This window comes from Bacillus rossius, chromosome 14 (genome assembly GCF_032445375.1).
Source record: "Bacillus rossius redtenbacheri isolate Brsri chromosome 14, Brsri_v3, whole genome shotgun sequence".
Lineage (NCBI taxonomy): Eukaryota > Metazoa > Arthropoda > Insecta > Phasmatodea > Bacillidae > Bacillus > Bacillus rossius.
This window is the reverse complement of record NC_086341.1, coordinates 4,554,252-4,572,093: the sequence shown is the minus strand read 5'-3', so window position 1 is coordinate 4,572,093 and position 17,842 is coordinate 4,554,252. Positions and strand designations below refer to the sequence as shown.

At 40.8% G+C, this 17,842-nt stretch overlaps 1 protein-coding gene across 1 annotated transcript in view; it reads right to left on the bottom strand.

Annotated features, from left to right (window-relative positions):
* The window catches only part of LOC134538996 (cysteine-rich motor neuron 1 protein), a 47,561-nt gene extending 31,434 nt beyond the window's left edge, over window positions 1-16,127 (bottom strand). Inside the window, exons 1-2 of the mRNA XM_063380658.1 lie at window positions 16,116-16,127; window positions 13,881-14,286 (exon numbers count right to left, since the gene is read on the bottom strand). Of these exons, the coding sequence (XP_063236728.1) occupies window positions 13,881-14,286; window positions 16,116-16,127 (418 nt within the window). The remainder of the gene's footprint in view (window positions 1-13,880; window positions 14,287-16,115) is intronic.
* Window positions 16,128-17,842: the final 1,715 nt, after the last annotated feature.

Below are 17,842 nucleotides of genomic sequence, written 5' to 3'. Positions count from 1 at the left end.
AGAGAGAGAGAGAGAGAGAGAGACAGCAGACGCAGGCTTCCCGTGCACATTTGTAATAAAGTAATATATTAATATAAATATTTATGATTTCCGAGCATTAAGAAGTTTTGCTGAACTAAATATTATGGTTTTATTTACTTTTAGTACAGAATAATATATATCTTTTTTTTTCAATATTGCATGGCAAAAAAAAATAGTTGCATGCTGAAGCACAAAACTAGTACTATAGCTTACCAGAGGCTTTAAAGCATGCTTTGAAACAACAATTTATTCTGATTGCTATCCTTGCTTTTTTTACTGATTATTTAGCCTAGAGGCTAATATCTCTGCTTCTCAACATTAACATGAGCAACAGCTTCCCTCCGTTAAAAACAAACCAACCACTGCGATAATAATGTTTTATGAATATATTTTTTAAAACGTTAATATTAAATACATCTGCAACAAAATGGCGACCTAGAGCAAAGGATCTAAAGCCAAGAGGACCCCCAAACACCTTACAGAATAACACCAAAATACAAGAGTATCATTTGTAATTTGGTTCGAATCTATGCCTTGTAATTTTACAAGTAATATCGTTGGCAACTGAGTCTCCAAGGATTTATCTTGTAACAGTACTCCGCGTAAAAATCTGACCGTTCCTTAGATTGCAATAAGATACGCCTCCTTTATGATTGGCGGTCTGTCTGCAAGAGAAGCCATTGTCCCTTCTTTTTTTCCGGCCAGGCCATTCAGAGCCGCGCTTATTGCCACCGCAGTGGACGGCCGAGATTTGCCGGGAGGGGGGGGGGGGGGGGCGGGGGGGGGGGGGCCTCTGGAACAAAACCCAAGCCGACCACGAAACACGAGGCCGTAACACACTACTGGTCTCTGCAGATCAGGCAATCAGGAGACGTGGCGGATACGGGCTCGCCGCAGTACAATCACGACGAGAAGCTACGGCTGCTGGTCCTTGATGGTTGATGGCGGAGGGGAGTCCCCGGTTATCGTCGCTAGCGTCGTGACGCCGGAGTTTGAAGGAGGGTCTGCGACGACGGTCCTCCATCTGCGCGCGACGTCCTTATCCCCCGAGGACGACCACATTCTGCGGTCAACTTCCCCCCTTCTTTTTCTCTCCCCCTCCCTCTCCCTACCGCCATGAGTGGCGCGGCTTTACGACCGCCACATCTCAGCTTGCGCGGTGTAGCGACAGTGTGTATCCTCGGGGCGTGTAGAGAGGGTGGTAGGGGGTGGGTGAGGGTGGTTAAATCCCCTCTGAGAGCCGGGCTCCACGCCCCCCCCCTCCCCCCCCCCCCCCCCCCTGGAAGAGACTGATGGAGAACCCCCGCGCCCCAGGGCTAACAAAGAGTTGCGAAGTTAAAGAAGAGGGAAGAAATCAGTCCGGGAGTGAGATACATCGCCTGTTTGCGCGAGGGGGCGTTGTGTTGCGCCCCTTCTTTCTGGGTGGAAATGTGTGAGGAGGAGAAGGAGGAATAAGGGCTCTTCCCACAAAAACCCCTGCCCCCCCTTCTTCCCCAACGCATAAGCTATTTTTTTTTTTAGTCGCCTTATCCGCGGGTAGTAAAGAGCAGTTTGCGGCGGAAGTGGAAGTGATTGCCCGGGAGGCTGTTCGTCTACATGTTGCCTCGCCCCGCGGGGGGGGGGGGGCTGTATATCCCCTCTAACCCCCTCTATCCCCCTCCCCACCGCCACCACAAATCCAGAGTGATGGCGCGGGCCGGATATCCGGCCAGCCACTCCGCGAGTGTGCGCGCCCCCGCTACGACATCACACGGCCGATAATGTCCCGTGCGCGGGCGTCGACTAGACACGCGTTGAGGTCGGAGCGAGCTGGGTTCGAACCAGTGACGGTTCGAATCCCTTTTTCCCTCGAATACGAATAGAGAGCACCTCGAATATACCACTCGATTCCGAATATAGAGTACCTCAAATATATCCCTCGATTCCGAATAGAGAGCACCTCGAATATACCACTCGATTCCAAATAGAGAGTACATCGAATATACCACTCGATTCCGAATAGAGAGTACATCGAATATACCGCTCGATTCCGAATAGAGAGTACCTCGAATGTACCCCTCGATTACGAATAGAGAATATCTCGAATATACCACTCGATTCCGAATAGAGAGTACCTCGAATATACCACTCGATTCCGAATAGAGAGTACCTCGAATGTACCCCTCGATTACGAATAGAGAATACCTCGAATATACCACTCGATTCCGAGTCTACGTGTCAAGGGTCCAAAATTTTATATATATTAACAATGGTGTTTAAACATTCTGCCATTTTTTTTTACAAACTAAGTTTCAGTTAATATTGTAATTTTATTTATATAATCACACGTTTAAATTATAATATATTGGGGAATGGTAACAGGTTAGGTATGAAGGGGAAAAAATGACCTAGTAAACTTCAGAGGTTATCAGTATTGGATTTTTTATTTACTTTTTATTTCTATTTTTTTTCCGAATCTTTTCCACGAATATCGAATCTTTCGCATACTAAGGATTTGATGGTATTTGAGGTTTTGAGAACTTTATTTAGTTTAAATAGAAAGACACCAGTGTAGATTCGACTGATTACAGGTAACAACATTGCATTACCAAAATTAAATTATTTCAGTAAAAAATACAACATAAAGAAAGTCAGGATACTCGAGACCTCAGAGGTCCTTTGTAAAAGAGAGATTTGTGTTCTCTGGTTGAACGAGCTAACCGGACGTTTAGAACCTAATAAACTTAAATATTTTTGGTGATAATTTTCTTTGTATTTTCACAGTCAATTTAGTAAAATTGTATTGGATTAATTTGGAAAAGACTATACTTTATGTTCTGTGCCCTTCATAACTCCTGTAAAGTATCCAAATGCGTGCTAGTACAGAATTATTTAATATTTTGTGTATTTTATAACAGAGCAACTAAAATTAAATTCATTTGTTTACATTTAAATGCACTATCTACATTATGCTTAACACAACCTCACACTAACCAAATACAAGTGTATAAATGTTATTAAGTGCGGGCCTCAGTAAAATTCTTATTATTCGCACGACGTAATTCTCATTTCCAAGCGCAGCTCCAATGTTTTTTTTTGACGTTAAAGTCTGAATAAGCTTTCAATGAGGTGTTTTTTGGGAGTTCTCTCTCGACTGAAACGTGTTCTCTTTGTGTACGAAGCTCTCGAGTTGGCGGGAGGGAGAAGGAGTGGGGGTTCGTTTTGGAGCTCTGTGATTGGACGCGGCGCTGGACGGCCCTCGAGCCAGCAAGAAGCAGCTGCGAGAAGTGAGCTCGCTCTCCGCGCCGACAGCTCGATCGTTCTGAAGGTCCCTGAAGTGCGCTTTCAGGCGCCGGAATGAATTCGCTGAATTAAAACCGGTCCGCGCTCCTTATTGGCTCGCGAGGCCGTCGAACCGCAGTCGAGAGGTTCCGAACCTTCTGTGGTCTCTAACTCGCGGTCTCTTGAAACATTCCCCGTGCGAGCTGGCCCCGTCGCACGAGTGCGGGCTGCTCGGGGCTCGCTCTGGACACGAGGCGTGCAGGTATACTCTACCGGCCGCTCTACTCTCAGAAACATTGTTGCCGGGGAGAATTAATTCTTTGTGACTCGTTAAAAAAAAACGAACACTCTGAAAATCACGTTCTAAATATAACAAAACGAAAGGAAGATGGTTGTAAGTCGTCGATAAAACAAATTGCTATTTAGTAAAAGATGCTGGAAAATTTCAGAATCGTGATTTTTATTGACTTTGCTGTATATTTAGCGATTATTTATTTTACTGAATTTCTGTGGCCAATTGTTCAGTTTCGTTGCTGGTTTGTGACACTCGTGAATTTAGTGACCTTTGCACACCCTGTTATAAATAGTGTAATTTTCCTGCGGGTAATAAACCTTCCTAATAATGAGCTACTACATATTTTGAGAGATATCTTTTCCACGGAAACTTTACTCTGTGAAAGACAGACGCCTATTACTGGCTTCACAACCATGCCTAAAAGATAATAAAAGTCAGTTACCAAGTGAAGCTGTGAGTTAATGACGGTTAAAGGCCTGCTGAACGATTCTTATTCGTGGGTGAACAATGTCGTGACAGCCATTCTCTGCATAATTAACTGAGTAAGGAGAGGGTAGAAAAGACAAATTGTTGAACGAGTCTTTCAGTACTCGCCAGAGATGTGTAAAATCTAACCTCGGTAACGAGAAAATTCACGGCCCAGTTAACATGTGTCGCGAGTCAGTAGCAAATGAGTAAAAGTAATTTTCCCGCGTGCATAGAGGATCATGGATAGGCGCAGGCATTTTTCGCGAATAAATTTTAACGCCTTTTAGACTGCAACAGGTTATACTAACGCAAGCGGTTTCTTCCTTGTGATTGGCGGCCGTCTGCGAGGGAAGTCGTTGCCTTGTTTGACCGAGCCACTCAGGACGCGTTTGCTTCCGCACTGAATCAATGTGATTGGTGTTGTTACAATCGGTATGTACCTGGGAGAAATTCACCCAATCACGAAACACCGACGGTGCTACAGTGTTTTTTTACTTTCATCTAGTCTCGAAATCTTTTCGCGAAATCTGCATGCCTCTAATCATGGAGGATCGCTAGTGATTCGATACTTCTTTTTTTTGAAGGTTTTTCATTTGCCGAGTGTCATTCAGAAAAACTGTGGCCCAATCACTGATGCGGTAAAAAGGCAAACGTATTTGGATTCTAGCCTATCACGAAATGAATCCGCGAATTTTTCCGGTCTCTACCTATAGGATAGACTCCGTGATCCTCTATGCGCTCTGGTAAATTACACCTGCTCATTGGCTACTGACTCGTGACACATGTTAACTGTGATGCTCGTGATTCGATACTTCTTTTGTTGAAAGGTTTTTCATTGGCAGAGTATCATTCAGATAAACCGTGGGCCAATCACTGATGCGGTTAAAAGGCAAACGTTTTTTTTGTATTCTAGACTATCACGAAATGAATCCGCGAATTTTTCCGGTCTCTAATGATTGGATCACAACTGATAGTGATTAAGATATTCTGACAAAGCGCACTAGTCCAATGTGGCTACTCTATTGGCAAAATCACATTACAAGTTTTTTTTCCAGGATTATTATTACAGGTTTTTCTAAGAAACTTCATAAAATGTTATTACATCATAAAAATTATATGCAAATAACAATGTTTGTTACATCAAAGTTGAAACCAAACAGGTAAAACCAGTTTATCTATAATAATATTATAAAGCTGAAGAGTTTGTTTGTTTGTTTGTTTGTTTGTTTGAACGCGCTAATCTCAGGAACCACTGGTCCGATTTGAAAAATTCTTTCAGTGTTGGATAGTACATTTATCGAGGAAGGCTATAGGCTATATTATATTATCAATAACATTAGGATCCTTACTAATAGTCCAATTTAGAATCAATTGCGTTGGAGGGGGTTAGATACAACATGCAGTACACGTACGAAGTGTGTGTTGACAATGCCGCAGGCGCTAAAAGTTTATTTCCTATTGCCTATTAACATTGTTGCCATGCACTAGATGCCTTATCATTCTTAATTTTCCCATACAAGTAAAAAACACCCGTGTGATATTAACAACGAAGCAATCAGTACCCTCATATAGAATACATAGAGATAGTGTGAGGTATATATGTAGATATAAAGAGATAAATACAGATAGAGAGATACATAGATATATAGGACTATATATGTAGATAGAGATAAATATATATTTAGAGACATGGATAGATTATTTGTATATGTGTAACTACTTCAAACATATTACAAAACAAAACTGAATGATGCATTGTAATGCATGCCGAGCATTAGCTAGATAATTGAATCTTTTCAATATTAGTAATCCCTTATTTTTCAGGTTTTTTATTCTATATTGCTTTATAGAGTCTAGATTACATACAGACCAGGTAAATAACTATAAACTGGCAGAACAACGTCTTTCGGGATCTGAAAGTGATATAAATTATTTTGCACACTTGACATTCAAATTAAGAAGACAGTTCCCCTTCACCCTGTGTTCAGCCCGGGCAACGCTGGGTACTGAAGCTAGTATTAAATACCAACAATTTAATATTATATAAAATATAAGTATTCATATAAGACTATATTTCTTCTGTGATAAAAGTGTATTTCCTGAACATAATCTAATAGCTCTTGTAAGTTATTTAGACTATGACAGTAGCAATCTACTCTACTACTGTGAGCCGGCCAACCACATACTAGTTAGCAGTAGAGTGGCCGGAATCATATCGAACTCTACAGTAATAATTCAGTAATTAGGATGTGGTTAGAGTATAAATAGGTTATTTTAATTTTAGCCTGAAGAAAAATTAATAAGTACGCAAAATTTCCGGAGTCTGTATTTATTGCGGAATGATAGGCACGAACACTAGGGGGCTTGGAAGAATATTTTCCGGGTTCAATGACATCAAGGATAGGATCTACAGTCCCTTGTGTTCTTGGGCGAAAGTCACCTGTTCATTGGCTGTTGACCTGTGAAACGAATGAACTGGGGAGCATATGACTAGAGATACGGAAATTTCGCGCATTCATTTAGTCGCAAGTTAGAATGCAAACCTTCACAATCTCTCACTATGGCCATTAATGTACCGCAGTTATTTAGACCACCCCCCCCCCTCTAAGGCCTTTAGCCAACGATGCCCAGCTAGGAGTGAAGTATGCTAATTAGTTAGAGTCAATTAGCAATGATAAAAAACTTATCGATGGTAAATCAACCAATAGGAAAGCAAACCTGGGTTAAGCAAACCTATGACTTTTAATTCTACCCTAAGACCAGAAGAATCCGCGAAATTTCCGAGTCTCTACATATGACTTTTATTATTTGTATATAAGTAAATAGAAAGAAATCCTAACGCCCAAAGGCAAGATTCGAGCAAACACATAAGTTATGGTTGGATGTTGAATACATTTTGTCTGCCTTCAGTGAGACGAGAGAAGAGAATGCGCTTTTTACTATAGTTAATTGAAACGTGGTCGTTCCAAAAGAAAATGTTCTAAGAAGCTATAGAACGAACCAAATAAAAAAAAGGAAATTATGAAAGGTGAAGCCGACGGACTTACAATTCCTCAAGCAGCCAAAAATAATCTCTAACGGACCACGAAGAACCGGAAACGTGCTGAATCAAGTTGCGTTAAGCTTTTCTCAAGTGAAAGTCCTGGCTCTTCTAAGAATTTATCCGGCAAATTAAAATTAGAAGAAATAAATTAAAAACCCATTTTCTCGTTGAAGCAAAATAAACGAACATCTGCAAAAAAAAGTGCAGATACATGCCTTAACTACATAAAATATATAATAATTGAAGCCAAACAGCTGGCCTATCCAAATAATATCATTGCTAGCGAAAGCTGCTGCGAAGTTTCACTGAAGGATTCACTGAACCACATTACTGGCAGAATCGTCGAAACTGTCGGTGAACATTTTCAGGCAAAATATAATTTAATATGCAAATTGAGGTTTTATGGCTCCTTGGGGCAATCAGAATATAAACCACGCTGGGAAGAAGAGGAATCAAGGGACGATAGCGTTTTTGTTTCTTCACTTGTGCCTCTAAAACTTGTAGGAGAAAATGGTGCCATTTGGGAAAAATCTTCGTCCGCTTTTGTCGTCCTATAAAGCTTCACTTTATAAAGAAGATAACACATTTTATCACTTCAGAGTAGCAACGTGTAACAGCCCCAAATTAAGGAATTGGTACCATTTAAAGTCAGATGAGTAGAAATAGACTTTAAAACGCAATTGACAGTTATAAACGGGAAAGTTTTGTCTTCCTTAGCAGGCACCAGAACGTCACAATGCCCAAACAACAAGACGTCCGCCATTTTGGAATCATACCAACCCTACGGATGAAGGCATTTTAGAGAATGTAATATCGACCCTACATGCCTGCATACAATTTGTAGAATTTTGTTTTAGCCATTTGTTATGTACTAGGTAAAATACATTTACATTTATGTTTTTATTTTTTTAATATTTTATTACATTTTAATTTTAAAAAATATTTTATTTGAGGTACGAAAACAAAAGTGCGCAGGGATCAAATTGTTTCCCGAAGTTCGAGAGCAAAAAAGAAAAAGCGTGTACTTAAGAAATTAGAGGAAAATACATATGCACCTAAAACAGATCGCCCGAAACGAAGTTTAGGTTCAACTAGCTACGGAAACATTGCTAGGTGGTTTTCCACTGACACAAGTACGGTATCTGAAGCGACTAGTGTGGACCAGGAATCAATAAAACTATTTTTTATAGTCATATTGTTCGCACTATCCTGTGGAAGAGAAATTAAAATTAATACTTTCGAAGCATATTGTTTAAATACTCTCTCTTCATGTTATAAAAAATACTGCCGGTGCCAACTGGCGCTGACAGTTCATAAAATGCTAGCACACAGTCCATTGATTAGGTAGAAAATACATTCCATCTTGTCTCTTGTACAAGTGTCTGAAAAAGGCACAGGAAGCCAGGAACAAAGATGTTCGGAACCACAGACAATTTTTCACCAGAAAAACAAGTAAAATATTAAATATTGAGGACTTATCTCGCAGGAAGTTGCTCTCTCCGGAGCCCGTCGTCACTTCCGCTCGTCAACTTCCGCAGAAAAACATTATTAACTTAACTGAGGAGGTGAAACACTACTTGAAAGATTTAATATTTTTTTTTTCTTGTTTTAAATAGCGAGGAGGAAGATTCGGAAGACGAATCAGAGAAAGGTGTTTGCCACGATACCACATCAGACGATTCCTATTCATATGAAGCTATAGAACGTTAATTTATTTTACTGTATTTGTGGATATTTCCTTTTGTTCCCTTAATGTTTATTGTATTGTTTATTTTATATTTATTTCACGAATTTTCAAACTTATAATTATACATTATAAAACTCAAACATTTTTAATGATATTTTTTTTTTTTCGCCACAGTATTTTCAACATTTTTTTTTTTTTCATAAATCACGTACTATATTCGTAAAAAGGTTTCTTTAAAAAAAAAAAAAAGTTTATGTACCAATTTGCGTTTAAAAACTTGGGATTTCTCGAACCCTTGACCGCTGAATAGAGACCACTTCACGCCAAAACAACGTGTGTGTAGGTGTGTGTGCGTGTGTGTACTGTGTGTGTGAGAGAGTGTGTGTGTGTATTGTCGTTTGGACAAACGTCCGGGAACATCCCGCCTCCTGCTTATTAATCCTGAGCGTGGGTCGTGCAGCGAACTAGGTCGGGCGCGAGGAAAAGAGGTGACGTAAACCACACACACAACCCCCCCCCCCCTCCCCCAGCAGCCGACCACCGGGGACCGGGAGAACGTTTTAATTTGCGCGCGCGCGGAGACGCGCTTCGCACTGCGGCTTGCGGGACTCCCAGGGGCCGGCCTCTGGGGGGGTGGGGGGGTGGGGGTGACCACCGCCTCCCCTCGCAACCCCACTTCCCCCCTCGGCCGCCAGGGGCGCAGGGGACTACATCAGCGCGGACAGCGGGGCCGGCTCTTCCAGGGACATCGCACCGTCGGCGACTGCCAATCGGAGCACGCGCGGGACATGCAACAACTGCCAGCCAATGATGCTTGCAATTTCAAAACTCACGGAAATTTTTTTTTTAAATAAATAAATATATATATATATATATATATATATATATATATACATATGCTCCTAGATCATAGCGCGGTCAGAATTTACATAATTATATATAAATAAAAATTTATATAAATGTTCGTTCAAAAACAAAAAAATATACGAAAGTTCTTAACCGATGAATTTGAAATTTTGTCACAAACGTTGCCTTCGAATACGCTAGTGTTTTTTTTATATATATATATATCTATGTCACAACTGTAACAGGTAAAAAATATGGAAACTCTGTTACGTCAAATACGTCTCCGTGTCACTGCGGAACGGGCTTTAGTGAGGAGGGGGTCGTCTCCCGCTAAACGAACAGGAATATAAAAGTCGCGGACGCAAACAAGACATCGGAAAAGAAAAAAAAAAATTTAACGCGCGTAGACAGAAGCGAGAAAGAATTAACTTTGCAGAATTCTATAAAATTATTTATTTATTTTGAGCGCACAAGCGCAAACTTTATTTCGTTTCAAATAAAAGAAAGTTACATTGGAAATTTATTCTTTACTGTGTTTTTTTAAGTTCCTCTCGGAGTGACTTAAGAAATTATGTGAGTGAAGAGCATCCTCTTCTCAAAACAGAAAAAAAAATGGAGGTTAATATTTTATTTTTCGAAAAGAACCTCTTTCTTCGTGTGTGAGGAGTTCATATCCCCCCCCCCCCTTGCCCTACTTCCTTGTCACCGCCCAACTGGATTCTTCACTGACGTCTGTTATAGAAATAAGAAGCAGGGACGTACGCAATGCGGAATTAGGGGGATACAACTCCACATCAATTCCTTTAAAAAAAAAATCCCACAAATTGTAGGAAAGAATTTGAAAGCAAAAAGCTGGAAAAAGTGGTCCTATTCCGTCCCCCCCGTCCCCCTATTTTTTTCATCCCTCGAAATGAAATTCCTGTTTCCGCTCTCGGAGACCTGTGCGTGGCATAAAGATTTAAGATTTATGAAAGTTAAAAGTTAAAATATTTCTTACGAATTTCAACCACCCGCGAACAAAAGTTTTTGACGTGATAACGTCTCATGAATCGATGAACAACCGGCTGCACGCACGAAAAAAAAAATGTCACGGACTGCCCGCGAGCCGAGCGTATGTGCAAGAACCGGCCGACCACCTATGCGAGAAAATCTTCCATAATATCAAACAGGTTAAAGACGGGCTTTTTTTAAACTAATTGTTCGTGATTATATTTTAAACATAATAATTTAAATTAAATTTTGCAAAAAAAAAATTGTAAATGATATTTGAAAATTAAAAAAAAAAGTATGCAATTTGTTTAATCGATGTTTTCTTATGACGTTATCACGTGAAATTATCCGTCCGTAAACCTACTTCACAGACAACCCCCTGTTTTTACCCCCCGATAGTGGGCCGGGGGAGGAGGTGAGGGGGGAGGGGGTTTACGCTCGAGCAAGGCGGAAGTTTTGAAACGGAAGTTGTTGAGCACAGGTGCTCGGAGCACGCGGCTCGCCAGGATTTAACGAGGCCAGGCGACCAGAGGAGCGGCACAGCAAACTGGTCCCAGGCTTTCTCGCGAACCACGACACTCGACATCCTCCCATCACGACATCGAACAGCTTGTGGGGTAGTGTTGTGAATGCCAGAGCTTAAGAGGCCACTCCAGTGTTTCATTTTGCTTATAACTAACTAATATAGATTTCGAAATGATGCTTGCTTGATATGTAAGACAACGATGCTCTTATCAAAGTCCCCTTTCTTCAAAAACGTGCATAAATTATGGTTCAAACCTAGACAATACACTTATGCATATTAGTAAATATTAGTATAAAACCATAATTTTTGCACGTTTTTGAAGAAAGGGGCTTTGATAAGAGCATCGTTGTCTTACATATCAAGCAAGCATCATTTGAAAATCTATATTAGTTAATTAGTTATAAGCAAAATGAAAATAGCATTGAATCTTAAGAGGTTAACGCGGGTTGCGTAGTGCCCCTGAAACACTGGAGTGGCCTCTTAAGAGCAAATCCACCAAAGGTAAAGTATGATACTTGGCCTCCCAAAAAAAAAAAGATGTTTTTGATACTTGTAGATGAATACTAAAAATGGCCTGAGGTGAAGTTAGTATGTAACTACCATCAGTGTCATAGGCTGCAGTGATTACAGATTTAAGAAAAAAAAATTAAGTGTTCATGGCATTCCAGAGTGTATAGTGTCTGGCAATATACAGTTTTTTTATATCGCTAGAAATTATAATTTTGCTAAACAAAATGGCTTCAGACTTGTTCAGTCAACACCATTCCAATACAGTTTAGAAAATTAAATAAAAAACATTAAAATACGCACGTCCTTTGAATGGTTCTTTCAATGAGGAAGATTAATTATAAAAAAAAAAAACATTTTTGGCAGCACACTCTGTTGTCCAAGGTCGTTATTTACTGTTCTTGTTGCAACTGTCTTGCTGTTGTTGTCAGCAGGGACCTAACTGAACAAGTTCCCACTCGGGGCAAGAAACCATCTTTGGCGCCACCCTTTTTTTTCAAACCATCTAAACTAAAAAAAATTTCCAGACAACCACACCTCATGTCGCCACCAAATATCAGATACACTATTCCAAATTTATTCAACTTAGATGGAAAATAAACAGATTTATTTACAATCTTTCAATTTTTTTTAAGACATATCAAGTTTGATGGTACGTGAAAACAAACAGTTTTTTCTTAATATTTGAATATATAAATAGACATATCTTTAAATACAAATAATTGAGTTCATCTGCCTTCCTTTTTTTTGTGTTCCAACACCACGATATTCAAGTACATACCTACAGCAAAAAATTAGTATGTCAGTTTTGCCGCCCCCCTTTTCTTTAGTTAAGTCACATGTTGTGATATTTTTCTAATTCATTTCACGGAATTTGTCTGTGCTGTCTATGTTTTTAGCTTCTTTGACGCCGGCTCATTTTGGCATGTTTTCTTGTGTGTTTGCATGTTCATCTTTTTTTCCGTTACCGAGATTTCTTTTGACATACAGTTTAAGCAGGAATGGAGTATGTAAAGAAATTTCATAAATAGAATAAACGGTGATGATTCTAATCTGAAATTCATAATAAATATTGGTAAAAAAATATATCTTTAACAAGCAAAATTGTTTGTGGTTGGTTTGAATTTTAATTAAAGAATTTTAAATATGCTAAGGAAATCATATTACGAATATGCAGTGCAAACAATTATATTTTGTTTGTTTTGTTTCGAACTACCGAGGTATAAAAGGTTTTATTTTATATTGAATTAAAGTTAATATTAATTAATCAGCCTTAGGAGATCCTATAGCCACCCTGTCTATACTGCCTAGGCTTGCAAAGAAATAAATTTTGTTTATTTATCTTTTTTTTTGCTATAACTTGTAGTGTAATATAATGTTGAAGGGTAAGAGTGACCATTTTAATTCAAGTGTTCACATAATGAAAGGTAAAATATCACCGAATCATGATACTATGAAATTGATGACCCTTAAGGCATATCATGTTTAATGATTCAAAGATTTGTTTTTTTTTTTTTTACCTACAATAAAAATCGTGTGTTTAAAAATTGTCAGCCAAATTTTTGATATGCATGTACAAGCGAGATGTAAACCTTTCCAATGTTTAGTATGACATTTTAATATACTGTTGAGAGTGAATAGGCCCTACCATGCTGGTTACTATACCACTGCAGCTTGTGGGCAAGCAGGGCTGAAGGCTAGTTGAAGCCTGAAGCCTAGCGGGTACACTCGGGTGAGAGTTAATATGCCCTATCGTGGTGGTTACTAAACCACTGCTTCTTGCAGCAAGCAGGGCTGAAGCCTAGTCGAAGCCTGAATTCTAGTGAAGTTGAAGCCTGAAGCCTACCGGGTACCATCGGGTGATAATTAATAGGCCCTACCATGGTAGTTACTAAACCATTGCCACTTGTGGGCAAGCAGGGCTGAAGTCTAGTCGAAGCCTGAAGCCTAGCGAGTGCACTCGGGTGAGAGTATATAGGCCCTACCGTGGTGGTTACTAGACCACTGCATCTTGCGGCAAACAGGGCTGAAGCCTAGTTGAAGCCTGAAGCCTAGTGAGTACACTCTGGTGAGATTGAATATGCCCTACCGTGGTGGTTATTAAACCACCTTGGCACTTGCGGGCAAGCCGAGATGAAACCTGAAGCCTAGTGAGTGCACTCGGGTGAGGGTGAATAGGCCCTACCGGGTGGTTACTAAACCAAAGCAAGCAGAGCTGAAGCGAGGGGCTACTCACGGACGCAGATGCCCTCGGAGCCGGCGGCCTGCACGGGCCGGTCCGTAGCCAGCACGCACAGCAGCCCGGCGGCGCACGCCCCGTGGAAGCCGTGCGGACCGCCGCACGGCTCGTCCAGCACGCGCGCGCACACGCGGCAGCAGCCGCACGCGTCCCACACGGTGCCGCCCCCGCGGGGGCAGTCCGCCTCTCCCACGTCCTCGCACTCGGCGGGGCTGCACACGCAGCTGAAGCCCGCCACCGCCGGCACCGCCGCCGACAGCCACAGCGCCGCGCACAGCCGCCACCACAGCCGCCGCATCGCCGCCGCCGCCGCCGCTTCACGCCGCCCCAGCGTCCCGCGGCCGCATGCTTCCAGAGCCGCCCGGAACCTCCTACGCGCTTCTAGATCCTTCCAGGGGGTTCTCTACACGAGGCCGCCCGCCGTGCGCGGGTGCATTGCGGGATGGTATCTCGCGCGCTCCGCAGGGGTGCCTCGTCGCTACCAGACGCTCTCTGATACGCGACGCGCCCTGGCCCGACGCCGACTGCTCGGGCGTCGCTGCGCGGGGCGCCGGCGCCGGTGGAGCCCCTGGCGAGCGCAGCGCGAACCAACCCCTACCCCCCTCCACCGCCTACCATTCCCGCCCAGCGCCGCGACATGGGGCAGCGCGCGCGTAAAGGCTGGGCCAACTCAGGGTGCGCGGGGGGGTGGATCGGCACCTGTGTGTTTTACAAATTGCGGCTGACAGGTTTTTTTTTTTTTTACCACGCCCCGTGTGTGTCTGTTTGCTTTGCAAATTGTTTCAGAACGTAGACTCGTGAGAAAAGTTGAAATGAAAGGCATGTACGAATGAGGTACAAGCCAGAAGGTTTTGGGACAATTTACTATCATGTGTTGTTAACCTTTTTTTTGCATCACAACCCCGCAAAATACTTATTATTTATTCCTGCTACACGCATAATTGTTATTATGCATCAAACATGTATCTGAGTATAAATTACAATTATTTTTTATTATTCCACGAGTAAGAGGAAGTCATTTCATCAGCCTAATGAAGCACAATTTTTATTTAAAAAACAATATTACGTAAAGTGTATAAAAAATACGAAATAATTAAATTTATAACTTTTATATCGAAAAATATACTAACTGTACACAGGATTGGCACATAACAACAATCCAATCAAGAGATTAACCATTTTTATTTATCTCTTAGTAGCTTTTAAATAAAGCCAACCAAAAGATCTATCTACAAAGGAACCTCACTAAGTATGTTTGACCAGTTCGTATGATTGTAGAAAAGGTCTTTATGTTTCCTCTTGACTGCAGAAACCAATGATTTTTATGAATTTATTTTCAGACAAACTAAATTGCGAATGCTCATATGATCATGTGCCATATTCCTCTTCGCTATGATTATCAGTGTACATGCTTCCCAAGTAACAGTGAAACTGAATTTCCATTGCGTTAATAACTAAAAAAATAATAAAAATTAACCAAGTTTATAGATGATTAACTCTAGAGCCCAAATCAATGAACTTACGATATTTTTCAGATTTTTTTAATGTAATTTGTATTCACTGACATATTTTTTTGTGCTTTCATAAAAGATTCCTTTGGAAACAAGTTGCCAGGAAAAAGTTAGTAATACTACAAGAAAAATATACAAAATTTGTATAAACCATTGCTAATGATATTTTTGCTTATATGAAATATATTCTGGTCACATAATTCTGGCACATAATTTAAATTCAGATTGATGTTTTTATACAAGCATAAATTTTCTACTAAACTATGAAAAATGTAATCGACATTGTGACTTATTTTGTTATGCTTATTAATGTGGGTAGTTAACACTTGAAAGATAGTCAGGGAAAGGTTTTCGAGTAACTTTAATAACGTAGGTACTAGAAAAAACCGCAAATCATAAATACCAGAGCAAGAATTCAAACCCAGTATTAATGCAAACATTTTTTTTGTAGCGACACAATTGCTTCCATGTAAATGTATAAATTTACAAATATCTGTAAATTTACATAATTATTTCAGTTCGTTTCAAAAATGTTATTACAGTGTTGTTTTTTTTTTTCAAGGGCTTGTTGTCAACAACTTTTATGACAGGGATTTCTAATGGGAGACAGTTTCAAACAAGTATTCCACCACTATTGAGGTGAAAAACCGGGAAGAACGCCGTGGTTAATCTTTGTCAGTACAAAATAGCGTTCGCAGTAATACTGGGTTCGGTTTCTTACCCGTTCATTCATGGTAATAAGCTCAACGTAACGAAATAATGTCCAATTCTTGAATATTCGGTTATATTTTCCATGGTTTGATAATTCATGCTTGAATGAAACATCTACAATTGAAATTTAAAATGAAGCGCCAAATTTTCGTAATAAATACTCAGTATTATCTCGAAAAAAACGTTTTTTTTTCATATATGCAAAAATAACCATAACCGCGTGATGTAAAAAGATTACAATATCTTTCTCGTAGTATTACAAACCATTTTTTGGCAACTGGTTTCCAGGTGAATCATTTTTTTTTGTAAAAGTACAGAAAAATTTTTTTTCTGTGCAGTGCTATTTCATTTGTAAAATCTTATTTTATTATTTTTTTTAATAAAGGTTTGTAGCTGGAAAAAAAAATTCTATACCGTTTAGATAAATAACTTGTAACGTAGCATTTCCATTATCATATATCAGCTCGTCGTCGGTTGTTTTGACTGGCCCGATCTTTTGACGGCGAGAGATGTTAGGCCCAAGTCGGCCTGACGGGGGAGAATAACCAGCCCGACCTCTTTCTTACCAAAAGACCCGACCGTCGCCTTAGCATCCCCCCCTTCTCCCCCCCTACACCCTTTCTCCCGCGGCAAGTGGTTGCAAGAACCGCGAACCGAGTCCTAAAATATTCATGAAGGTAATTGGATTACGGCGCGGGGCGATACGGCAGTCTAGACACCCTCTCCACCCAAACCACCCTCTTCTTCGCCGCGGTCTTACCAGCGTCAACAGCTCGCGGGTTGGCTCTGAGGCTTAGAGATGTGGGAGGGGGGGTAGGGGTGGTGAGGGGTTTCGTGTTCGACGCCCGGCAACTGCCTCCGTAGACTACATCCCCGTGCAAGTCATCATTACAGACCGGAAAAAATCGCGGGGTTCGATGACCTCCAGATAGAAGACTTCACTATACTCTACACACTCGGGAAAATGGTCACCTGTTCATTGTCTGCTGACTTGTGAGTCGTCTCGACTGCGTATCTGTGATTCGACACTTCTATGAGTGAGGGTCTCTAATTGGCCCTCATTACCCCCAGATAAACAGTTAACCAACCAGTGGGTAGAAGCAGCACTAAGGTTATAATCATTTGAATTGTAGCATATCACGAAATGAATCCGCTTATTTTCCAGGTCGCTAGTCATCATCTCAGCCTTGGGGTGGGGGGGGGGGGGGAACTCAACCGCTGATGCCCTGCGTATTCCCTATGCCTCTACGTGTGAATCTTCACTTCTGATGCCCGTGACAGCCACGCATACAATTTCGACGTTAACACGTCTTTAAAAAAATTGCTTCCACAGTGGGAGGCAATAAAAAAAAACGAATGATACCGTTTTTGGTGTTGCAGCTACATATCTTGTCATCTCCATCCGAAAATTTAATTACACCTCTGGATAGCTCAAGGATCAAAGAATTTGTTACGCTAAGTGTGAGGACTGTGACGCATCACTTGCGGTGGAGGGGGGAAGCGCCGCCATTTTGCTGCGTTTCGAGATTTACATTTAGTATAACTTTTGATTAGGAGAAGCTACGATGTTCGTTTGGGTTTCAGTCGTAAACTCTCGTCAACATCTAACGATTTTAGTGTAAAAAAAGGTTAGAATGAATATATATGGTGTTATAATAAAAAATAGCGTTTTTTTTGTATAGAAAATATTACCTGTTACGTACACGTATTCACGTACAGCACATTGCCGTGTCTATC